This window comes from Manis pentadactyla, chromosome 11 (genome assembly GCF_030020395.1).
Source record: "Manis pentadactyla isolate mManPen7 chromosome 11, mManPen7.hap1, whole genome shotgun sequence".
In the NCBI taxonomy this organism is placed as follows: Eukaryota; Metazoa; Chordata; class Mammalia; order Pholidota; family Manidae; genus Manis; species Manis pentadactyla.
Window position 1 is genome coordinate 67,270,831 of NC_080029.1, and position 27,619 is coordinate 67,298,449.

The 27,619-nt window shown below is 34.7% G+C and overlaps 1 protein-coding gene across 7 annotated transcripts in view; it reads right to left on the reverse strand.

The window, feature by feature from the left end:
* NUBPL (NUBP iron-sulfur cluster assembly factor, mitochondrial) overlaps positions 1–27,619 on the reverse strand; it is a 256,075-nt gene that overhangs the window by 137,381 nt on the left and 91,075 nt on the right. For all 7 annotated transcript variants that reach the window (XM_057488510.1, XM_036881309.2, XM_036881307.2 and 4 more), the window contains exons 5-6: positions 11,320–11,359; positions 11,139–11,229 (exon numbers count right to left, since the gene is read on the reverse strand). In XM_057488510.1, the coding sequence (XP_057344493.1) occupies positions 11,139–11,229; positions 11,320–11,359 (131 nt within the window). The remainder of the gene's footprint in view (positions 1–11,138; positions 11,230–11,319; positions 11,360–27,619) is intronic.

A 27,619-nucleotide genomic window follows, 5' to 3' on the forward strand; every position in this document is an offset into this window, starting at 1 on the left:
ATATTTTTAAAGCACAGCAATAATTATCTGATACCAGCTCAGGAAAATAGTTAAATGAATGAATAAATGCACAGTGATCAAAAGAAACCCCTGCTAGATTAATCAAACTGAGCTATTTACTAGATAATATTGCCTCAGAAAAATATTTCAAAGAACTGGGCTTTAGTTACATTATCTTTCTATTTCCTTGTTCAATATCTACAGTTTTAAAAGGGAAAGGAGAATTCAAAACTAGGCTTAATATATATGACACTTATAGCTTCAGATTAAGGTTCCAAAGAAAATTAACTGAATTATGTTATATAGACACTTTGATTCATGTTTAAATAATTTTTTTAAAAATTATCTGATGCCTGAAAGAACTAAATGAATTAATTAGTTTCTTCTCTAAATGAATTAATTAGTGTTCTTCATTCCTTAATGCTTCATGGAGGCCCAATAAAGTATCTTTAAGTATGAGGACTGCTAAGTAACAGACAATGCAAAAATTATGGAGGAATGAGTGAGGTCTAATGCCCAAATCTGACAATGAAGATTTTTAATAATCTCATCTATAGTTAATGTATAGTTTATGAACTTTTCCATACAAGGCAATAAATTTCATTGGTATACTTAGATATGGCTAATTTAATTATCTTAAGAACATCAGTTAACATTTTATCTCTTTGTCTAAGTGTCAGGGAACCTCTCAAACTTAATATATCATACTATAAATCTGGATGAGGAAGGTAATTTATATTAGTTATATAATGTCAAAGGAAGAAAAATTGATAATTTCCTTAGAAAGTGTTTAAACTGTGAATGACTAAAAGAAGGTCATTTGAAGTATTTTCTCATGCCTCCATGTATCTTAAGAGGCAGAAAATCTCTGGATACAAATAAGAAGGATTTAGATATGATTCTATTAAGTACTGATGCCTTACAAGTAAGTACTAATACTCAAAGTTAAACACTGAATTATAAACAGTTCAAAGTGAACTATAATGATAATTGGCATAATAAGTTTTTGTATGGAATACTGTTTGAAACCAAGTGGATTATAGATTAGAAAATTTTAATTTTTGTATTGATTTTATATTGAAATGGTAATGGTAGTAAAATTTCATACATATTTTTTCTATAATACAGTGGCCAATACTTAATAAACCTCTGTTGCTTCAAACACTAAATACAGAAAAAATTTTGGTTGTTAACAATCCTGTTAAACACTGGGAAAATACACTTATTATAGCCTCTTGTATAATCATACGCCATTTGAGAAGTGATGTACCAAACTTGTTCGGCTCTTCCCATGAGAGGTACTTAGGGGGCTCAAATTTTTTTCATTTTATACAGGATTAAACAGAGCTTAGCCCACACTGAAAAGCAAAATTCTTTAGGAAACCAAAGGCTGAGAACATTCCTTATTCAGAAGTAAAATTCCATTGTCAGGGAAATCACTAATACCAACTATCAAGGGAAAATGTCTCATTCCTACTGCAGGATCAGCTAAAGTGAAACTGCTTCTTTAGTTGCTAGGAAACAATCAACTCATTAAATGCCATTATCAGAACCCTGGAAAAGAAAACTGGCATCTGCTTCACATTTGGGGATACTGGAGATTGAACTGAAAGCACTGAAACTGCTACCAAAATCCCTGGTCTCCAGGGTTTATGCTGTGACCACAGCAGGTGCTGACACCAGACTGGCCTTTGAAGTTTTCCCTTCTGTAGCTCTTTTTCTAATAACTGACATTATTTTTTTCCAATATCCCACATTTTCAAACTCAAAGATTCTAAGATGTCCTTGTTTGAGTTAAACTAATTATACCTAAGCTGAGTACAATTTAAAAGGAAAAACAAATATGACTCTCTCAGAAATATTAACAAATGATAGAAAAACTTCAAACTAATTGTTATTCATTGAATGATATATACTAGATGTTTATGCCCTTAATTATTTAAAGTCGAATGGAAAATTAAAAAGGAAATTGTTTCAAAAACCAGGAGACTAAAAAGGAGGACATAATGATAAATGCAGTACTCAAAATGACACTGTCATTTATTTGCCTAGTTTTCCTAATTGATCATAAAGTTTAACATCTATTTTTATGGTCTTGCATGCTTTTTCAAAATGCATTCATGAACATACACCTTATTTATTCATCAGTCTTTTTCCTTCCTTTTAGGAGATGAGGTTGGAAGGAGGTGGGGAGAAATTATGCAGATAAATTACTAAATATTAGCAAGTTGAAACCATGAGAATTCCTATATTACTGCTTTTTTTATCTGGAATAAGTTATCCTTCACAATAAGCTGCAGATGTTGGTAAAATAAGTTGATAAACCATCTTCCTTCACCAAATTACAAAAAAATGACCCTGCTAAGAATCCCCATCATAAAATAATCCTTTCCCCATCTCCCACTCTAATGAGGACCTCATTCAATTACTCACACCAGTCACTCTCAGCTAAATATTGTTCTCTTAGTACTACTTCATGCTTTTATTCTCCAGCTTAGCTCCATTCTACCACCATTTCTACCTTCTCCCAACCTGATTCTTAAACACCTTCCTCTGTGTCTTATATTTGTAACACCACTTCCACTTACGTCACCAGATTTAGCATATTAAAGTAGAGTAACCTCACTTAGGGTATAAAAATTATTTATTGTGTATCTGATATTCAAACTTAACTAGCTAAAACCATAATGAGATATCACCTCACCAGTTAGGATGGTCAACATCCAAAAGACAAGGAACAACAAATGCTGGAGAGGATGCAGAGAAAGGGAACTTTCCTACACCATTGGTGGAAATGTAAATTAGTTTAATTTAATTGCAGAAAGCAATATAGAGGTTCTTCAAAAACTAAAAACAGAAATACCACTTGACCCAGGAATTCTATCCCTAAGAATTTACCCAAAGAAAACAAGATCCCAGATTTAAAAAGACGTATGCACCCCTATGTTTATCACAGCACTATTTACAATAGCCAAGATATGGAAACCTAAGTGTCCATCAGTAGATGAATGGATAAAGAAGAGGTGGTACATATACACAATGGAGTATTACTCAGCCATAAGAGGAAAACAAATCCTACCATTTGCAACAACATGGGTGGAGTTGGAGGGTATTATGCTTAGTGAAATAAGCCAGGCAGAGAAAGACAAGTTACCAAATGATTTCAGTCATTTGTGGAGTATAACAACAAAGCAAAACTGAAGAAACAAAACAGCAGCAGACTCACAAACTCCAAAAAGGGACTAGCAGTTACCAAAGGAAAAGAAATGGGGAAGTTGGGTGGGGAGGAAGGGAGAAGGGAATTGAGGGGCATTATGATTGGCACACATGATGTTGGGGGAGTCACAGGGAAGGCAGTATAGCACAGAGAAGACAAGTAGTAACTATAGCATCTTACTATGCTGATGGACAGTGACTGCAATGGGGTGGGGGGAGACTTGATAATATGGGTGAATGTAATAACCACAATGTTGCTCATGTGCAACCTTTATAAGACTGTATATCAATGATATCCTAATAAAAAACATAACTAGCTATATTTTATATTTTATCTGGCAACACTGTTACCACTGCACTGTAAGATACCTCAGTCTTATCTTGTATCTACCTACCACTTCAGCATTTTATTAAAAATAATAATAATAAAGAGAGAAATGTAGTAGCCACACATAAATCAAGTATAAAAACCAAATGAGTATTCATATTTGAACTGACTGTTTAGAGTTCATAATGCATGAGCAAAACTGAAAGTTTCTGTGATGACTGCCCTTGTACTGTTCACTATGTAACTTATTCATTATGTAAGAATTTGTTCTCCATGTAAGAACTTGTTTGTTATGCTTCAGAAGATTGGAGACTGACGAAAATTAGGCTTGGGGTGGATTAATGATTGTGCATTGAGCATTGACTCCCCTATACAGAATTTTATTGTCGTTAACAATCATTTGATCAATAAATATGAGAGATGCCCTCACAAAAAAAAAAAAAAAAAAAAAAAAGGACAGACTTCCAATGGTAAAATAAATAAGTAACCGGGATGTAATGTATAGCATAAGGAATATAGTCAAGATAATGTAACAGCTTGGTAGGGTGATAGCTGGAACCTCGAATTATGTATATAAATGTTCTACCACTGTGTTGTACACTTGAAACTAATGTAATGTAATACTGTGCATCAACTACCCTTCAATAAAAAAATAATTATTAAAAAAGAAAAAAAAAAAAAAAAAAAGATACCTCAGTCTTTGACATTTTTCTAATAGAAACCTGTCTTTCCTTAATCACACCTCATTTCCAGATTCCTTCTATAAAAAAATAAAATAACAGCCTAGCTTTTCTAATGTCCCTCTTCTCTGAACAAGATCCATTCATCTGTCACTTTTTATACCTGTTCTTCCCACAGCTACTGAATCACCTCTTCCCTATCACAGGTGATTTGCAAAGATTGATCCCTCCAATTTTACCCAGCCTCCTGATCCCTCCTGTTTTCCTGGAAATCAGGCCTTGACTTCAGTGTTTCCCTCATTGATGCCCTGGATATTTTCCCCTTGGGACTTTCTGCCATGCCAATTCTGGATCTAAAACCAGGTTTGCCCTTTTGGCTTTCAGGCTTCAGAGAGTTGATAAAGACTGTCACAAAAACTTGGCAAAACTAAAAAATTCATCATATTTAGCATCTAGTAGGTGTTTGCTGCTATACAAGGGTCCTATTATTCATTTATTCATCTTTCACTTTTTAATTTCTGGAAGTAGTCAAACAGCACTGCCTCTGGACCTTAGTAGGCCTAAGCCTAATTTCAGAACCATCAGCATCAGTTAGTCACCTGGGATAACCTATTAAAAATGCAAACTCCTTGTTCTCTCCCAGACTACTGAAGGAAAATCTTCAAGTTGGGGAGTGGAACAGGGAGGCTATAAATCTGAATTCCCAACTAGCTCCCCAGATAATTTATGAATACTGAAATGTGTGAACCAAATTTGCTCTATTGAGTAAACTATTTTTTTCCTTTCACTGAGATCAAGGAAATAATAACTTTTGATAACCTCTTTTTAGTGCCAGGTATTCCAGTGTTCTCTCATCTGCTCTTCTTTCTTTCTATTCACCAACTTGGAACTGTATACTTATTTTCCAAAAACAGCTCATCTATATAAACATTAAACCCCATTCCCTTTTGCTTCTTTAATAATATTCCTCTTTCAATAATCTTGCCATTTTCTAGAATCTTCAGTCCCTCTTCACTATATCCTATACCTTGGAAAAGATATGGCTGCCCCTTTTGGAAAACAAATGAAAAGGGCTTTCATTTGATACCCTTCTTCCTTTAGCTTCCATCCTATTTTCCTTTTCTTTTCCCCATCCTCCACCCTCTACATGTCCTATTTTATCTAACAAGCAGAATACACCCCATGGTCTTGCTATAAATCCATTGTTAAACCCCTATAATCTAACATTTTTCATTCACTGTTCTACCAAAGGATCACAAGTGGTTGGCCAACATCTATTATCTCTCCTTGCCCTTTTAATCCTCATTCTCACTGACCGATCATTCTTAAAACTCTGCAAACCAGCGTTTCCCAAACTTGTCTCCATAATGGAATCAGATGGAGAGCTCCAAAAGTGTTGATACCTGGGTCACACACTAAGAGTTCATGACCTAGTCAGCATGGACTATGATGTGAAATTTGAAATTTTTAAAAGATTACCAGATGATTCTAATATGCAGATATGTTGGAGAACCATTGCTCCAAGCACTTGATCTTTGGGACATTAGTATTCTTAGTTCTTTTCCTACTTCTTCAACTACTTCTTTGCCTCTTTACTAACACCTTTTCCTCCCACAAAATCCCTCACCCTAGACTAAAAATGTTAACCAAAGAGAAGTCCTCAACCCATCACTCTTCTCTTACTATAATTCATATGACTCAAGCCATGAAAGCAGAAGTTATCTCAGGGAGGATGGTGGTGACGATGATACCTAATAACAAATCTAACACCACACTGATTATAAAATGTATCATAATTCTATGTAGCACTGAAAGATAAATACACCTAAGATGAGGAAGAATCTAATAGAAGATCCCTACATAAAGCTGGAGCCCCAAAATACTACACTCTCAAAGATAAATGAAATACAAATCCACAACTTTGAAATAAAATTCAAGGAAATGTGCCTCTCTTGAGCTCTGGCAGAAGGCAGGAAAGCACCTTCTTAAGAAATGAATTCCAAGTTTTTTACCCATGCAGCTTTCTAATCTGAATTCATACCCCTAGAGTGGTCTCAAAACCTCTAACAGAGCATTCAATTTAATGTTGCCTCAGGTTGAAAGTACCCTAGGTAACAAGAAACAACACAAAACCATTCTATAAGAACCTGACTTCAAGCCAGGGATAAAGCAATTCTAAGAAGTCACTACTTACATGCAGATTAGAAAAATGTTAAAATATTTTTTAAAAAAGAAAACAAAAAACTAATTTGTAATAGGACTGATAAAGAACAATAATGCTTCCTAAGCATATTACACATATTAACCCATGTAATCTTCAAAATGAGGTAACTACCATTAGCCCCATTTTATAGGTGAGGAAACTAAAGCCCAGAGTGGTTTCTGCCCAAGGACATACAGCTACTAGATATGCAATAGGGATTGGATTCAGGCAGATTGACTACAGAGTCCATGTCCTTAGCTCTTGAACTATGGGCATAATTCTGGAGACATCAATATTTAAACTATTAGCAGCGAAAAAGAATCCAAAGATAAAGGAAATCATGTATGCTGCCAGGGAAAAAAGTCACATTACTGTCATAGGGAAACAATTATATAATGGCAAATTTTTCACTGGAAATAATGAAAGGCAGAAGAGAATAGAACAGAATCTTTAACAAGAAGGAAAAAAAAATGCCAACAGACTTCACCATGAAGTGAAAAACAGGGAGAATAAAGGCATTTCCATAAATGATAAAGTTGAGAAAATTCTTCACATACGCCACAAAAAAGACTAAAGGAAGTTCTTTAGGATGAAGAAAAATGACAGCTGAAACTCAGATCTAAAGAAATAAAAATCGCACAAATAGTATTTTTGGGAAAATACAAAAGACTGTTTTCTTAATTTCTTTAAAAGATGACTACTTAAATAAATTTGTAACACTGTATTGTAAGATTTACAATGTATATATACATTTAATATATATCCTAACAATACATAAAGGATGGGAAATGGGAAATGGAACTATACTGTTATATGTTAATTAATTTTATATGAAGTAGCACAACATAAACCTTCAGAAGAGTGTGACAAGAAATCATATTACAATCTCTGAAGTAGCCACAGAATAATAAGAATATGAAGATATTAAGGATTAAAAAAAAGAGGAATTTAATGGAACTCAAGAAACATTTCATTTGTCCAAAAGAATATAAGAAAAAAATAAAGAAAGAAAGAAATGAAAAACAAAATGGTAGACTTAAACCCAACCATATCAATATAGTCAAATGAACTAAGCCCCCCACTTAAAAGGCAAAGATTATCAGACTGGATAATATAGCAAGACTTAACTAAATGTTTTCTACAAGACATCCAATATAATGAAACAGAAGGTTAAAAGTGAAAGAATTAAAAAGATAAAAAACAGTATGCACAAGAAAACTAATGTACCTTTATTAGTATCACACGAAGATGAGAGTTCACCAGAGATAAAGAAGAACATTTCACAACATAAAGGTAAATTCACCAAAAAGACATAATTCTAAACATGTGTTTTGAGCTTCAAACAAAAGAAGTATAAACAAAAATAAAGGGAGAAATGAATAAATCCATAATCATAGTTGGAGATTTTAACACTCCTTACCCAGTAACTGATAGATTAGACACACACACAAAAAAAATAAGATATAAAATATTTAAACATTGTCAACCTGACCTAAATAGTATTTGTAGGATATTAATCACAACTGCAAAATACACATTCTTGATAAAAATACATGGAATGAACACAAAGGTGGATCATATGCTCATCCAGAGCAAATTCAATAACCAAAACAAAATTATACTAGAAATAAAAGCCCTTAAGTTATTTAAAAGATACCCAGATGTTAGGAAATGATACAACAGTACAAATAACCACAGGTTAAAGGAAAAGACAATAAGAAATTATTCTGAACTAAATGACAATGAAAACACAATATATCAGAATTCACAGAATTCTAAGCAATGACTAGAGAGATGAATTTATAGCTTTAAGTACTAAACATCAAAAAACAAGAAATGTTTAAAATCAATTATCTAAGTGTCTACCTTAAGAAGTTAGAAAAAGAAGAGCAAATTAAGCCTAAAAGGAACAAAATATTAATAACAGCAAAAAACAATGAAATAGGAAATAAACATAAAGACAATTTAGAAGGCCAAATGATCCTTTGAAAAAAACTGGTAAAATTAATAAAACCCTACAAAGAAAATTCAAGAGTAAAAGAGAAAAAAATTACCAATATTAGGAATAAAGACAGGACACTGCTACACTTTATATTCTATCTTAACGTTAATAAGATAATATTATGAAAAACTTTATGTATATATTCTACAATCAGGTAAAATAAACAAATTCCTATAGAACACAACAAAACTGAAACAAGATGAAATTAAAGATCTGAATAGAATTAGTCCTCTAAAACATTCTCCCCACCAAGGAGACAAAAAAGAAACAAACCTCCACCCCCAGGTTTCCTTGGTATATCATATCAAATACAAACTTTAAACCAAAAGCACTAAGTGTACACAAACTCTCACAAAATAGAAGAGGGGGAAAGTACTTCCAAACTCATTTTATGAGGCCAACACAGATATCATACAACACCTGAAAAAGACATTACAGGAAAAACAAACTAGAAACAATTATATCATAAATATTCACCTGAAATTCCTCAAGCAAATCCAATCCAGCAATATAGTTTAAATAATCATAGTATTACTTATTATAATTAAAATATCATGACCAAGAGAATTAATCTCAGGAATGCAAGAAAATCAATAAATGTAAAACACCACATTAATAGAATAAAGGAGAAAAACCACATGATCATTTCAATAAATGGGAAAAAAAGGCATTTGAAAAAATTCAATGCCCATTCACAATAAAGCCTCTCAGCAAACAAAGTAACAGAAACAGGTGGGAATTTCCTAACAGAGGGCATCAATGAAAATCAACCACTATCATTCTTTTATTTTTTTCACTTTTATCACAGTATATTATTACAAGTTATTATTGTTATTATTACTAGTTATTTTATTATTGGTTATTGTTTACTCCTTTAAATATATACGCACACACAAATATATGTAACCTCTTTTTTGTTGTTGTTATCATTAATATAAAATCACATGAGCAACACTGTGGTTACTAGACTCCCCCCATTATCAAGTCCCCATTACAGTCACTGTCCATCAGTGTAGTAAGATGCTATAGAGTTACTACTTGTCTTCTCTGTGCCTTCCCCATGCCCCCATTATGTGTGCTAATCGTAATGCCCTTTATTCCCCTTCTCCCTCCCTTCCCACCCACCCTCCTCAGTCCCTTTCCCTTTGGTAACTATTAGTCCATTCTTGGGTTCTGTGAGTCTGCTGCTGTTTTGTTCCTTCAGTTTTTGCTTTGTTCTTATGCTCCACAGATGAATGAAATGATTTGATACTTGTCTATGCTTGAGCTTCAGGCACAATCTTTTTCATAGCCTAACTATTTGTATGATCAGGCTTAATCTCACTTATTCTGTGGAAGGCTTCCTTTGCCCCTCTCCTGAGGACACAGGCACACTCGCTCTCTCTCTTCCACTCTCAGGGGCTCATTTGCACAGATGTTTTGTCACCTATTGGAATTTGATATTTAAAAAAGAATCAGAAAAGACACATAGAGCGGAAAAGAGAGGACCTATGCACACCTGGCTGGAGACAGGCTATGGGCTGGGATCCTGCATCCCTGAGCTGGGGGCACCAACACTTGGCCTTGATCAGTTTGTCTCTTATTTATAGACTTGGATTTCTAAGTCTCTGATCACTTTGGAAAGAGTATTTCTAACTTCTTGTGACCATCCATAAAGCTTTAAAGAATTTCGAATCATTTTCTGTTGAGAATTATAACACTAACATAGGAGGGAGAAAATTAATTAATATTTAAAATATTCTCATGACACAATCAGAATTTTCCTTTTGGTGTTTGCAAATCTCTAACTCTAATTATAAACTGAAGATTGTTTTAGGATTTCCTAAAACAAAAAAGAGGCTAGGTTAATCCACACAATTTAAGGTCAAAGTCACAAGGGAATCAGTAAGGAAGGGGTGTTATTGGGAGTATAAATGAAATAACCAACTATGGAATCTGAGTGTAAAAGAAGAAATGCAGCCAAGAGACTTAAATGCATAGGAAAACAGCAGGTATTCTGGGACAAGAGATCAAAGAGAACATTTATCAGAACTCAAAGCAGTAGAAGAAAGATGTTATAATGATAACAGGAAAGTTTCAGAGTTCAAGACATTTCATCTACTCACTTCCACAACTGCAAATGAATATAGGAATATCTTTCATTAGAATTGTAAACCTATAGCATGGTACTTGATCCAAAGTAAAATCTGCATAAGTGAGGAGTAATTGCTACAAGATGGTGGAGAAAATCCAAATCACTTATATTTACTTAGAACATAATTAACTATAAATTCACAGCTACAAAGAAAAAATAAAATTTATTCCTATAAATAATATATAGCCCATCTGGTATTTTCAGATTATCCAATCAACTGTTCTCTTCCTTAAGGGTTAATTAACATTGATTGGACAGATAATTTATACACTGATACATAGCAATATGTACTCAGAGTGAAACAAAATTTCATTTTATTCTGAAACAAAGTATTCTGAACTAAGACATCAAGATTTTTAGTACTCATAAGCAATGAGAAAATTTAAATAAAGCATGTTAACAGTGAAATTTGGTCTTGGTGCCAGGTAACTCATTATACATGATACATTCAGTGTATCAACTGGATTCTTTTGCAAAATTTCTCAAACCTGATTACAACTTTTCACAATTCTCCAATCAGATACATTAACTACAGTGTGCCAACAATAAAATGATGCTTAATGCAATTTTCTTACCTGCCTCAACAGTTTTTCAATGGCTGACATTACCATAAGACCTCTCCAAACAACTGGTGCAGTCTCTTCAACCAGGAAACCCATAGACATACTGCACCAATAAAGCAAAAACACAATTAATTTACTTAAGTTAATCAACATTATTCTGAAAAGTAATATAAAGTAAAAAAGATATGCTCACCAAGCAATACCATAATTCAAGAGAGGCCTCATTAGGTTGCCTGAAATAAGAAAAAACATTTCCCCTTTAGAAATGTAAGTCATTATATATAAACATGCTGACTTGTTTTCTTATCACAGTATCAAACAGGCTACTCATACTTGTGATGTTTAACTTCAAACTAATTCACCTCAATCTGCAACCATTTAAACATTATACCAAGCATACAACTAAATACTTCTGACAGATGCAGCATCTAAAAATAGTTGGGATATAATTTTACTAAAAAACAATTCATCTAAAATTTACAAATGTGTTTCTAAAAAATAGCCTCGATAAGTAATTTTGCCCACCAATTTTATTCATATATACATTTATAGGTATATAATCACATATATATGTTTAGATAGTATTATACACGTATGTTTGTGCACATTTTATAGAAAACTTTAAGGATGATGGGTATTAGATCTTCACTAAATGTTTGATAAAATTCAGCGTTGAAGCCATTTGGTCGAGGTGTTTTGTTCTTAGGTACTTTTTTTGATTACCAATTCAATTTCATTGCTGGTAATTGGTCTGTTCAGATTTTCTGTTTCTTCCTGGGTCAGCCTTGGAAGGGTAGTATTTTTCTAGAAAGTTGTCAATTTCTTCTAGGTTATCCAATTTGTTAGCATGTAATTTTTCACAGTATTCTCTAATAATTCTTTGTATTTCTGTGGTGACCATACTGATTTTTTCTTTCTCATTTCTGATTCTTTTTATGTCTGTACACAGTTTTTTTTCTTGATAAGTCTGGCTTGGATTTATCTATTCTGTTTATTTGCTCAAAGACCCATCTCCTAGTTTCATTTATTCTTTCTATTGATTTATTGTCCTCATTTTTTTCTGCTCTGGTCTTTATTATGTACCAACTTCTACTGACTTTGGGTCTCCTTTGTTCTTCTTTTTCTAGTTTCATTAATTTCGAGTTTAGACTGTTCATTTGGTATTGTTCTTCATTCTTGAGGTAAGGCTGTATTGCTATACACTTTCCTCTTAGAGCTGCCTTCACCATGTCCCACAGGTTCTGGGGTGTTAAGATGTTGTTTTCATTTGTCTCCATATAGCTTGATCTCTGTTTTTATTTGGTCATAGACCCATTGATTATTTAGGAGCATATTGTTAATCTTCCATGTGTTTGTAGGTTTTTTTGTTTTCTTTGCATAATTTATTTCTAGTTTCATACCTTATGGTCTGAGAAGCTGGTTGGTACAATTTCAATCTTTTTGAATTTACTGAGGCTATTTTTGTGGCCTAGTATATGATCTACTCTTGAAAATGTTCCATTTGCATTTGAGAAGAATGTATATCCTGCTCCTTTTTGTGAAGTGTTCTGTAGATGTCTGTTAGGTCCATCTTGTCTAATGTGTTATTCAGTGCCTATCTCCGTACTTATTTTCTGTCTGGTTGATCAGTCCTTTGGAGTGAGTGGTGTGTTGAAGTCTCCCAAAATGAATGCACTGCATTCTATTTCCCCCTTCAATTCTGTTAGTATTTCTTGCACATGTGTATATGCTCTTGTACTGGGTGCATAGATATTTAAAATTGTTATATACTGTTGGACTGACCCCATTATCATTATGTAATGTCCTTGTCTCTTGTTACTTTCTTTGTTTTGAAGTCTATTTTGTCTGATACAAGTATTACAACTCCTGCTTTTTTCTCCCTATTAGTTGCATGAGATATCTTTTTCCATTCCTTCACTTTTAGTCTGTGTATGTCTTTAGGTTTGAAGTGAGTCTCTGGTAGGCAGCATACAGATAAGTCTTGTTTTTTATTCATTCAGGGACTCTATGTCTTTTGATTGGTGCACTCAGACGATTTACATTCAGGGTCATTATCAATAGGTATGTACTTATTGCCACTGAAGGCTTTAGATTCATGGTTATGAAAGGTTCAAGGGTAACTTCCTTACTGTCTAATAGTCTAATTTAACTCACTTAGTATGCTATTACAAACACAATCTGAAGGTATTTTTTTCTTCCTTTTTCTTCCTCATCCATTCTTTGTATACTAAGTATCATATTCTGTACTCTTTTTCTATCCCTTGACTGACTTTGGAGGTGGTGGATTTGATTTGCAGCTGCTTAGTATGGTCTACTTTCTTTTCTATGGTTTTATTTTCTCTGGTGATAGCTATTTAGTCTTAGGAGCACTTCCATCTATAGCAATCCCTCCAAAATACACTGTAGAGACAGTCTGTTGGAGGTAAGAATGAAGAACAATACAAAATTTTTGCTTATCTGGAAATAGCTTAATCCCTGCTTCAAAATTAAATGATAATCTTGCCGGTTAGTCTATTTTTAGTTCACCATCCTTCTGTTTCATTGCTTTAAATATATCATGTCTCTCCCTTCTGGCCTGTAAGGTTTCTGCTGAGAAGTCTAATGATAGCCTGATGGGTTTTCCTTTGTATGTGTTTTTCTCTCTCCAGCTGCTTTTAATACTCTGTCCTTGGCCTTGATCTTTGCCATTTTATTTATTATATGTCTTGGTGTTATCTTACTAGGGTAACTTGTTTGGGGAGATGTGTGCACTTTCATGGCCTAAGAGACTATTTCCTTCCCCAGACTGGCAAAGTTTTCAGCAATTATTTCCTCAAACAGACTTTCTATCCTTCTTTTCTTTCTTCTTCTGGTACCCCTATAATGCAAATATTGTTCTATTTGGATTAGTCATACAGTTCTCTTAATATTTGTTCATTCCTGGAGATTCTTTTTTCTCTCTCTTCCTCAGCTTCTTTGTTTTCCTATTCTCTAATTTCTATTTTATTTACCATCTCTTCTATCTCATCTAATCTTCTAAATCCCTCCATTGTATGTTTCATTTCAGATACTGTATTTTTCAAGGTTCTGCCTCTTTCTTGAAGTCCTCCTTGAGGTCTTGAATATTTTTCTGTAGCTCCCAGAATGTTTATGATTTTTATTTTGAAATCTTCGTCAAGAAGATTGGTGATTTCTGTTTCAGTTAGCCTTCTTTCAGGTGTTTGTTGGGGTTTTGTTTGGACTAAATTCCTTTGCCATTTCATACTTCTAATGATTGCTATGGAATGATAATTTTGTTTAGGCGGTGCCCTCTAGTGCCCAGAAGCTCTACTCTGAGAGGCTTCCCAGCACCTGGAGCAAAGGCGGGGGCCACAGGCTCCTCAGCACAGGTGCCTGCCGGGAAAGAGCTCTTTCCAGCTTCCCAGCTGCAGCGCCTGGCTCCACTGCCAGTGCCACTGGGCCAGGCGCACAGGGAGGGGCCTCTGTGCTACACCCCTGTAGCTGCTGTAGGCAGGGCCACCCTCTGGCTGGCCTTGTGTAATGGCACAGGCAGCAGATGTGCAAACCGGTGCTGGCTGGGAGGAGCGAGCAGCAGGCTGCATATCACAGTGGCGTCTTGGCACTGGCACTGCTTTGCCAGCTAGGGGATGGAGCAACACACTTTTTCTAATGTTAAACAAAACTTGTTTGCCTGGATTAAACCCAATTTAACCACAACAGAATTGTTTTACACAATGCTGAATTTGGTTTCTTAATATGTGCTTAAGACTTTTTATATATATTAGTTAGGGAGATAGACCTATAACTTTCCCTTTTTCATTCTACCCTTCCAAGGTTTTCCTACCCTCATAAACAATGGTGGGAATATATATTTTAACTCCATGGATGAGTTTACAATTATTGGTTTCTTGAGTGTTGAGTAGTTTCATGACAAGATTTTCATTTACTGAATTCATTTCTTTTAATAGGTATGGAATAATCTAAATTCTTATTTTCTCCCTCAATCTGTTTTGGTGATACATATTTTTTGAGGATTTGCCTAATTCAACAAAATTTTCAAATGTACTGGCATAAACATTTATCTTTGAAATGCATGATAGCATTCTGCCAAGTCCCACTTTTATTTGTAATATATTTATAGGTCTCCCTACTATTTTTTTTTAACTCTGCCTTACCAGGCATTTGTCTATGTAAGTCTTTTCAAAAATGCATTTTTGGTGCTCTTCACCCTCTCTACTAGATCTTTGTTTTCAAGTTCAGTATTTTCTGTTCTTAATCCCTTCCTTCTATTTTTTTTTTTTGTCGGGGGCAGGGGCTTACTGCATTGCTCTAAATTCTCAAGTTAAACAGCTCATTTATTTTCAGCCTTTCTTTTTTAAATATACATACATAGGACTATTCATTTACCTTTAAATTTCTTTTTATCCCACAAGTTTTCATTTTCATTATTATTTTTTCTTTCAACCATGGGTTATTTACAAATTCTTCTTAATTTCCAAATGTGTAGATTTTTTAGTTACCATTTTGTTATAAATTTCTAAATTAATTGTGTGGCAGTCAGAGAATGTAGTCTGAATGGTAACAATCTTTGAAAGTTTTCAAAACTTGCTTCATGGCCTAGTGCATACACAATTTCTGTAAATGTTCCAGATGTGCTTGAAAAGAATATTCTGAATATGACCATTAGATCAAGATTTTTTATAAGTAGTAATTCCTTACCTTCAGTAATATTTTTGCTTTGAAGTCTTTAAAGTCTATTTTTTCTGATATTAACATAAATATACCCACATTCATTTTGCCTGATTTATCTTTTCCAATCCTTCAACTTTAAACTTATGTATACTTTTATGTTTTGGATATATATCTTGTGAACAGTTTTAATCTATCTGGATTCTGGTTTTGTTCTATTTGGGTTTTGTTTACCCCTCCCTTACAGTACTATTAATCAGAGAGATGTATAATGTTTACATTACTGATATATTTGGATTCATATCTACTATTTCATTTTGTACTTTCTCTTTGCCTCAATTTTTTTAGCCTTATTTTGTGACTGAGACTCTTCCCTTCACTGCATTCTTCTTTCTTTTAGAATGACTGTATCATGCAGTCAATTTCTACTCTTACAATGATTATCCAGTAATTTAATAAACATATTAAAAGTGCAAAGTTAATCAATACCTTTACCTTCATTTTTGAATGCCTCAAATACAATACTCTCCCTACCAGGCCAAATCATTTGCTATTGTTGTCCTAAAGTTTAGTTCTATCTTGGAAAATTCTCACCCATTATCTCTTTAAATACTGCCTCTGTCACATCTCCTTCTAGAATTCTGATTAGACCTATGCTGTATCTTCTCACATTATCATACATGTCCCTCAAACTTTCACATTTTTTCTAATTCTTCTTCTCTATGTACTACATTCTAAGCATTTTCTTTTCATTTACATTCCAGTTGATTAATTTACTGTTTGGTTGTGCCTAATCTTTTCTTTTACCTGTCCATTTTTATCCCACTCTACCCAGAGTCAAGGACAAGCTGAGCACATATCCCCAGTAATTACTAATGTAGGGAAGATGTATTTCGTTGGTCACTTTTAAGGATGTCATCCTTTGGGTGTCTCAGCTCTTATATGGCAACTCTCCACTGAACCTTCCTTCTTCCTTAGGCACCAAACTTTTGTCTCCATTCCTTCATATATAGACCTATAAAATATATCCCTATAAAATACAGGCTCCAAGCCACCAACGATCAGCACGTAAACATCAATTCCAGTGCATATATATATACATATATATATATACCAACTCACTCACACTTTGTTATTTCTAAATTCTGAGAAATAACCTTCTTTTCCTACTACCTCATTCATATACTGAAAAATAATTTTTGTTAATATTCCTTGCAACATTTCAAGGTATGTTGTTATAGTAAGCATTTTCCTGAATATCTAGTCCACCACATTGCCAGAATTAAAACTAGAAAGCTTCTATTTTCATACAGTGATTTTATATCCCAAAATATCTTCCAGAACTATAATTGTTTTAATCGTTCATTACTTCTTTTGAATTTTCTAGGTAGACGTCATATTACACAGAATTAACAACAATTGTGCCTTTTTCCTTCCCACTTTTAATAGCTCTTACTTTCTTTTTCTTGTTTTAGTCACTGGAAACCTCAACTTCTTTTTAATGTAACACAGAAAAGATTACACAAAAATAAAATAGGATAATATGTATATAATCTGTTTTCTTACTCGGCCATTTGAAGTAGAAGATCTAAGTAGTTGGACTTTATTCAAAACATGGCTTGAAGTTCAAACCGGAATTAGAAATTAAAAGTAGGTATTAAGGTTGAAGTTCTATCCCCCCAAAATTTGTATGTTCAAATCTTAATCCCCAATGGGATCATGTTAGAAGCTGAGGCCTATGAAAGGACATGAGGGTGGAGCTCTCGTTAAATTTATATAACCCTTATAAAAGAGACTCCAGAAAGATTTCTTGTCCTTTCCACTATATGAGGACACAGTGAGAAGATGGCCATCTATGAACCAGTAAGCAAATGCTCAACAGACATGAAGTGTGCTGACACTTTGATCTTGGACTTTCCAGCCACCAGAATGGTGAGAAATAAATATTTGTGGTTTAAGGCACCCAATCTACAGTATTTTTGTTATAGCACCCTGAAAGGACTAAGATACTGGGACAAACAAAAGTCTTTCCACAAAATTGAAAACCAGAATCTCTAACACTATAAAAAAACAATCTTTAATCTACTTTATCCATAAATTAAATCCCAATCCAGAGAAAATGTTTACTTTAAATATTTCTTGTAGTTTAGTGAATAATAAATTGTAAACTAGAGCTCAGCAATGTGAGAAGATTCATCACCATGTTAAATGTGTTTCTTCAAAATTTAATAGGGAAAATACACACTGAGACTCCTAAACATGAACAGTATATACACTAAAAAGAAAGTTAAAGGCACATTCTTCATTATCTTCTCAATGTATCAATAAACAAAACAATACTATCTAAAAGCATTTTACTTTAATTAAAGAATTACCACAATTGAATGTTGGAATAGGCTGAAGTCATATTTTTTAATTATATGAAAGACTCTGAACAACTCATGATTACAAGTACAGATTAATTTCTTTGCCCTAGAATTTTATTTAAAGAAGATGTGTACAGCATTTTCTGCAAATAAACTTAATAGAAAAACTAACAAAGTACTGCCATTTGAAAATTTACACAGAAACTTTGGAATCCACTGTCCTATAACAACTCTTGGAAGAGACCACCATTAGCTGATGTTATCAAGACACAGATCATTATTTCCTACCTCTGCATATCTTCATGATAGCTCATACACTGAGGCACAAAAGATTCTTCATGTAAGTCAAACAACTTAAATTCCCACAATGCTACTCACAGGATGAATAACATTCTGTTCCATCCTCTTCACTCTATTACAACAAAGTTCTATCATTTCTAACAGGTATGAACTTAATTAATGTATTGTATGTCACCAATGGATTTCAAAAAGACATACAGAGTACTTTTATATTGTAAGTTAATTATCAAGCTAGAATAGACATTGTGACCATGTCAAACTTGTGAGCTAGGTAAAAAGGAAATGGGCATAAGAAAGGCTGCTTTAAATCTTTCTATTAATACTGAAATCATTATATGTTCCAAGAATAACTCTGATCTAGAAATCAGATCTTCTTTCTGTAGGTATCCCATTGTTCATGAATCAGTTAAGTAGTAGACATTCCCATTTAACTGGTATTAGCAATAAGCCTGAAAAATCTTTGTGCCTTTTATTCTGTGCCCTCACTTCAAAAATAAAGGAAGAGTTTTAATATAGTTGAACACCAAGGTTCAGAAATATATGTCTAAAAGGAAATTATACATTGAAATCATATAATACAGGGATTAAGTACATTTTTTAAAATGAGAACAGAAAGCAGCCAATATACAACTTCATTTCATGAATTTTAAGGAATCTTTAAACATGGACTAAATAAAACAATTTTATAAAAACCAGCCTTTATCCATATATTAATAAGAAACTCATAGGTACAAGAACGTTCAGAATGTAAAGAAAGACATCCAGTGCAAATTTTACAATTTCTCTTTCTCAGCATCTTGGACTTTCCAGCCACCTTTTCTTTATGAAACCAAGATGGTTCCTTATAAGAAATCAGATGCAAGAAAGGAGGTGCATCCACTATTATTCTCTCAGGAGACCTTCAAGTGGCTAGGTGAGACAAGGGAGTTCTACCAGGTAATAATACCCAGGAAAGGTTTAAAATACTTGTTTCCTAAAAGAAAAAAGAAAAAATTAGAGAAGGTGAGTAAAGATGGGAGAATGGGATGAGTCAAAACTCAAATTCCAACCTGTACAGCCAAAAGGCAATAAATGTACCATATCTCAAAGTGGAAAGGATGGAGCTCTGGAATATTAGAGAAAGAAGAAAAAGATGACAATAAAAAACTATGCCATTTTTAATAATTTTATACGTACCTTAACATTAAAATTCTACTTATCTTCAGCATACAGAGGGATATTCACTCATATCTGGGAATATCCCATCCCAGACACCCCACACATCACGAAGCTGGAAGTCAGTTAAGCATATCTTTCTTAAAATTCAATTACTTTCACAAAAACAACAAAAAAGGTCCTTTTCTTTTCAAAGCCATCTCTTGCCCAATCAAAACCCTCCTTTTTTTCATGTAGGTCCTTCTGTAATGAAAAGAACCTGTTTCCCTTACCCAGGGAGACATATCAAGAACTTCTCATGCTGATGTTCAAGAGATTTCTGCCTATGTTTTTGTCTAAGAGTTTTATCAATTCATGTCTTATATATAGGATTCTAATGCATTTAAAGTTTATCTTTGTGTTAGACAGTGATCCAGTTTCATTCTCTTGCATGTAGCTGTCCAGTTTTCCAAACACCATTTATTGAAAAGACTATCTTTTCCCCATTGTATATTCTTGCCTCCTCTGGCATATATTAATTGACTATATATGTGTGGGTTTATTTCTAGGCTCCCTATTCTGTTTCATTGATCTATATATTTGGTTTTACTCCACTACTGTACTGTTTTAGTCACCATGTCTTTGTAGTGTAGCTTGAATTCACAGAATGTGATACCCCCAGCTTTGTTCTTCTTTCTCAGATTGCTTTGGCTATCAGGGTCTTTTATAGTTCCAGATACATTTTAGAACTCTTTGCTCTAGTTCAAAATTCCATTGGTATTTTGATGGTGATTGTTTTGAATCTGTAATTTACTTTACGCAGAATGACCACTTTGACAATACTAGTTGTTCCTATCTATGACCACAGAATAGATTTCCATTTATATGTGTTGTCTTTAATTTCTTTCACTAGTGTCTTATAGTTTTCAGAGCACAGGTCTTTCACCTCCTTGGTTAGGTATTTTATTCTTTTCGATGCAATTGTAAATGGGACTGTCTTTTTTATTTCTCTTTTGGATAGTTCATTGTTAGAATATAGGAATGCAACAGATTTCTGCGTATTAATTTTGTACCCTGCAAGTTTGCTGAGTCTCAATTATTAGTTCTATTAGTTTTTTGGTGGAATCTTTAGGGTTTTCTATACGTAATTTAATGTAACCTGCAAATACTGACAGTTTAACTTCTTCCTTATGAATGTGGATGCCTTTTATCTCTTTATCTTGTATGACTGCAGTGACCAGGAGCTCCAGTACTACATTGAGTAAAAGTGGTGAGAGTGGGCATCCTTGTTTTGTTCCTGATCTTGTGGGAAAAAGTTTTAGCTTTTTGCCATGGAGTATGATGTTACCTGTGGGTTTGTCACATATGACCTTTATTATGTTGAGGTACGTTCCCTCTATACCCATTTTGTTGAGAGATTTTATCATGAATGGATGTTGAATTTTCTCAAATGCTTTTTCTTCATCTATTAAGATGACTGTATGCATTTTATCTTAGTTTTTTAATGGGAGGTATAACATTGATTGGTTTGTGCATATTGAACCATTGCTGCATACCTGGAATAAATCCCACTTGATCGTGGTGAATAATCCTTTTAATTTATTCTGAATTTTGTTTGTTAATATTTTGTTGAGGAATTTTGAATCTATGTTCTTTAGGGATACTGGTGGGTAATTTTCTTCTTTGTAGTGTCTTTGGTTTGGGTATTAGAGTAACGCTGGACTCTTAAAATGAGTTTGGAAGTATTCCCTCCTTTTCTACTCTTTTGGAATACCTTAAGAAAGATAGGTATTAGCTCTTCTTTGAATGTTTAGTAGAATTCACCTGTAAGCCATCTGGTCCTGGACTCTCATTTGTTGGGAGTGTTTTGATTAACAATTCAAGTTTGAAAATAAACAAGTGAGACTACATCAAACTAAAATGCTTCTGTACAGCAAAGGAACCATCAACAAAATGAAAAGGCAACCTACTGTATGGGAGAATATATTCACAATGATATATCCAGTAAGAGACTAATATCTAAAATATACAAAGAACTCATATGACTCAACACCTAAAAAACAAATAACCCAATTAAAAAATGGAGAGAGAGTTCCTAAATAGACATTTTTCCAAAGAAGACATACAGATGGCCAACAGGTTCATGAAAAGATGCTCCACAGTCCTAATCACCAAGGAAATGCAAATCAAAACTATAATGAGGTATCACCTCATATCAGTCAGGACAGCCCTATCCAAAAGACAAGAAATAATAAGTGTTGGCAAAGATGTGGAGAAAAGGGAACCCTCCTACACTGTTGGTAGGAATATAAATTGGTGCAGCCACTATGGAAAGCAGTATGTGGGTTCCTAAAACAATCTAAAAATAGAAATACAATACAACCAAGTCACTCTACTTGTAGAAATTTTCCCAAAAGAAAAGAAAATCCTAATTCAAAAAGATATGTGGACACCTATGCTTATTGGCTCATTACTTATAATAGCCAAGATATGGAGATAATATATGTGTCCATCCATAGATGTTCATCAACAGAAGAATGGATAAAGAAAATGTTCTGCATATATACAATGGACTATTACTCAGTCATAAAAAGAAATCTTGCCATTTGCAACAGCATGGATGGACCTAGAGGGTATTATGTTAAGTGAAATAAGCCAGGCAGAGAAAGACAAGTACCATATGATTTTACTTATATGTGGAATCTATAACAAAAGAAAGCAGCAATAGGCTCATAGACATTGACAAATGACTGGTGATTACTATGGAGGGGCTTGGGTAAGTGGGTGAAGTAGGTGAAGGGGATAAAGACACAAAATCTCAATCATAATATAAATTAATCACAGGAATGAAAATACAACACAGAGAATATGGCCAATAATTCTATAACATCATTCTATGTTGACAGTAACTACAGTAGTTCGGGTGAGCATTTAATAATGTAGATAACTGTCAAATCACAATGTTGCATATTTGAAACCAATATAATAATATAGTTGATGTGCATCAACTATACCTCAATTTATTTTAGAAGTACACAAAATAAATATGTTAAAAGCAGTGATATTTTGACATCCAGGCAGGTAAAAACACACTGAGAAATTTAGTAAGCATAACAGTGTCTTGTCAAAGAATATTACCTGGAACAGATTTGAATTGCACACAATGTCTGCATAAACCCAACTGCCTTGCCATTGTAAACCAGGCAAGGATGATTGAAGTAGCTCCTCTAATATAAATACTTGAAAAAAACAAAGGAAAAGGAAAAATACCAAATACATATAAACTACCTTGAGAACTTAAGTTTTGTAGAAGATGTAAGTATTTTTTTAAATGAAAATGGCTTACTAGAATATAAATAGCTGAATATATAAGGATATTTTGGAGCAGGGTTGACTTCTGAGAATTTCTTGTCTACTCTGAGACTAAGATTTTCTTCATGGGTTGACTTCTGAGAATTTCTTGTCTACTCTGAGACTAAGATTTTCTTCATTTAGCTAATCACTTGGAAAATATTTACTGAGTAACTGTAAGTATAGAGATAACCTGGCATCCTACTTCTGAAACCTTGTGAATTTATATTGTGGAGTTTAACAGGAAGAAGTGAAAGGAAAGCAAGAAAAAAATAAGTGATAATAGGACTTCAGGCAAGGATGACAACTGCTTGCTTCATACATTGATGCAACAGCAACCCATACATCACCATTCCTGGCCAGCCCACTTTATGCCACATTAGCACCACTAACTGATCACATTTTTCCCTGGTGAGGATGGACTACATTTTTCAATATTATGTTTCAGGTAACAAGTTTGTATTCAAGATGAAAATGTTATCTCTGAGTTAAAGGAAGAGTCAGGCATCTGGAAAGAAAAATTCTAAAGATGTCAGAAGGAAACATTTATATTCACTCAAGACAAGTAATAAAATAGCTGTTTCATTATGTGCCATGCAGCACAGAATAGGACACCTTACAGTTATTGTACTTCATTAAATCCTTAGAACAGTTCAATGAGGCACAAAGTATCTACATTTTATAATGAGGAAAATGGAAGGCTATCCCTGGCCTCCTCGCTGCTTATCTAAATTTCTTTCTTATAACAAATCTCCAAACCAACTCTCCATAATCGTTCTATCTTCTAATCTCATCTAGTATCTGTCACTTAATAAATGTTATCCTGGAGGCGGAGCCAACATGGCGGCGTGAGTAGGACAGTGGGAATCTCCTCCCAAAAACATATATACTTTTGAAAATACAACAAACACAACTAGCCCTAAAAGAGAGACCAGAAGACGCAGGACAGTGGCCAGACTGCAGCTACACCAGCGAGAACCCAGCGACTGGTGAAAGGGGTAAGATACAAGCCCCGGCCCAGCGGGACCCGAGCGCCCCTCCCCCCAGCTCCCGGCAGGAGAAGAATAGGCAGAGCGGGAGGGAGACGAAGCCCAGGACTGCTGAACACCCAGCCCCAGCCATCCAGGCCAGAGTGCAGACACAGTACGTGCCCAGGGGACCCTGGATACTGGGGGAACAGGGAGTAAGACCTCGGAGCGGGTGCCGAAGCTGATGCCACTGTGACAAAGAAAAGCGGGGGCTTTTTGAAAGTCTTAAAGGGACAGGGACTTAACAGCTTGACGGAAACAACCCAGGTCACAGTACAGCAGCTGGAAATTACAGGGAAAACCGGGAGCACTAACCCCCTGGGCAACAGCTCTGAGACCCCTCACGGAGGCAAACAGTCAAGCAGCCCCCCCATCCATTACCCCACCGGGCGCTGCGAAAGCAGAGAAGCAGCCTGAGACAAATTCCGCCCACAGAAAGGGAAATTTCTCCCTTCCGGCCAGGCAAGACACAAAGACCCACTCTACACGCAATTACCCAACACAAACCACTAGGGGTCGCAGTTGTCCCAGTAAAAAAAAGGCCAGTAGCAAGTGAAAATTTTGGCCCTCCCAGCTGACAGTCAATAGCACCTGTCAACATGAAAAGGCAAAAAAATATGATCCAGACAAGACTAACCCAGACAGCTTCGGCATCTGCTACATCTTCCCCTGAGAAGGAATCTGGAGAGATAGATTTAGCCAGTATTCCTGAAAAAGAATTCAAAACAAAAGTCATAACCATGGTGATGGACTTGCAGAGAAATATGCAAGAACTAAGGAAGGAGAATTCAGAAATAAAACAAGCTCTGGAAGGACTTCAAAACAGAATGGATGAGATGCAAGAGACCATTAATGGACTAGAAAACAGAGAACAGGAACGCAGAGAAGCTGATGCAGAGAGAGATAAAAGGATCTCCAGGAATGAAAGAATTTTAAGAGAGCTGAGTGACCAAATGAAAAGGAACAATATAAGAATCATAGGTATTCCAGAAGAAGTAGAGAGAGAAAAGGGGATAGAAAATGTCTTTGAAGAAATAATTGCTGAAAATTTCCCCAAACTAGGGGAAGAAATGGCCTCTCAGACCACAGAGGTACACAGAACTCCCATGACAAGGGATCCAAGGAGGGCAACAACAAGACACATAATAATTAAAATGGCAAAGATCAAAGACAAGGACAAAGTATTACAGGCAGCCAGAGAGAAAAAAAAGGTTACCTACAAAGGAAAACCCATCAGGCTATCATCAGACTTCTCAACAGAAACCCTACAGGCCAGAAGAGAATGGCATGATATACTTAATGCAATGAAACAGAAGGGCCTCGAACCAAGACTACTGTATCCAGGACGAATATCATTTAAATATGAAGGAGGGATTAAACAATTCCCAGACAAGCAAAAGTTGAGGGAATTTGCCTCCCACAAACCACCTCTACAAGGCATCCTACACGGACTGCTCTAGATGGGAGCACTCCTAAAAAGAGCACACAACAAAACACCCAACATATGAAGAAGGGAGGAGGAGGAATAAGAAGGGAGAGAAATAAAGAATCATCAGACTGTGTTTATAATAGCTCAATAAGCGAGTTAAGTTAGACAGTAAGATAGTAAAGAAGCTAACCCTAAACCTTTTGTAACCACAAACTTAAAGCTTGCAATGGCAATAAATTCATACCTTTCAATAATCACCCTAAATGTAAATGGACTGAATGCACCAATCAAAAGACACAGAGTAATAGAATGGATAAAAAAGCAAGAACCATCCATATGCTGCTTACAAGACACTCACCTCAAACCCAAAGACACGCATAGACTTAAAGTCAAGGGATGGAAAAGATATTTCAAGCAAACAACAGAGAGAAGAAAGCAGGTGTTACAATTCTGGTATCAGACAAAACAGACTTCAAAATAAAGAAAGTAACAAAAGACAAAGAAGGACATTACATAATGATAAAGGGCTCAGTGCATCAAGAGGATATAACCATTATAAATATATATGCACCCAATAAAGGAGCACCAACATACCTGAAACAAATATTAATAGAACTAAAGGAGGAAATAGAATGCAATGCATTCATTCTAGGAGACTTCAACACACCACTCACTCCAAAGGACAGATCCACTAGACAGAAAATAAGTAAGGACACAGAGGCACTGAACAACACATTAGAACAGATGGACCTAATAGACATCTATAGAACTCTACATCCAAAAGCAACAGGATACACATTCTTCTCAAGTGCACATGGAACATTCTCCAGAATAGACCATATACTAGGACACAAAAAGAGCCTCAGTAAATTCCAAAAGATTGAAACCCTACCAACCAACTTTTCAGACCACAAAGGCATTAAACTAGAAATAAACTGTTCAAAGAAAGCAAAAAGGCTCACAAAAACATGGAGGCTAAACAACACGCTCCTAAATAATCAATGGATCAATGACCAAATCAAAATGGACATCCAGCAATATATGGAAACAAATGACAACAACAACACTAAGCCCCAACTTCTGTGGGACACAGCAAAAGCAGTCTTAAGAGGAAAGTATATAGCAATCCAAACATATTTAAAAAAGGAAGAGCAATCCCAAATGAACGGTCTAATGTCACAAATATCAAAATTGGAAAAAGAAGAACAAATGAGGCCTAAGGTCAGCAGAAGGAGGGACATAATAAAGATCAGAGAAGAAATAAATAAAATTGAGAAGAATAAAACAATAGCAAAAATCAATGAAACCAAGAGCTGGTTCTTCGAGAAAATAAACAAAATAGATAAGCCTCTAGCCAGACTTATTAAGAGGAAAAGAGAGTCAACACAAATCAACAGTATCAGAAACGAGAAAGGAAAAATCACGACGGACCCCACAGAAATACATAGAATTATTAGAGACTACTATGAAAACCTAATATGCTAACAAGCTGGGAAACCTAGGAGAAATGGACAACTTCCTAGAAAAATATAACCTTCCAAGACTGACCCAAAAAGAAACAGAAAATCTAAACAGACCAATTACCAGCAACGAAATTGAAGCGGTAATCAAAAAACTACCAAAGAACAAAACCCCCGGGCAAGATGGATTTACCTCGGAATTTTATCAGACATACAGGGAAGACATAATACCCATTCTCCTTAAAGTTTTCCAAGAAATAGAAGAGGAGGGGATACTCTCAAACTCATTCAATGAAGCTAACATCACCCTAATACCAAAACCAGGCAAAGACACCACCAAAAAAGAAAACTACAGACCAATATCCCTGATGAATGTAGACGCAAAAATACTCAACAAAATTTTAGCAAACCCAATTCAAAAATACATCAAAACCATCGTAAACCATGACAAAGTTGCAGGATACAAAATCAACACACAGAAATCTGTGGCTTTCCTATATACCAACAATGAAGCAACAGAAGGAGAAATCAGGAAAACAACTCCATTCACAATTGCATCAAAAAAAATAAAATACCTAGGAATAAACCTAACCAAAGAAGTGAATGACTTATATTCTGAAAACTACAAGTCACTCTTAAAAGAAATTAAAGGGGACACTAACAGATGGAAACGCATCCCATGCTCATGGCTAGGAAGAATTAATATCGTCGAAATGGCCATCCTGCCCAAAGCAATATACAGATTTGATGCAATCCC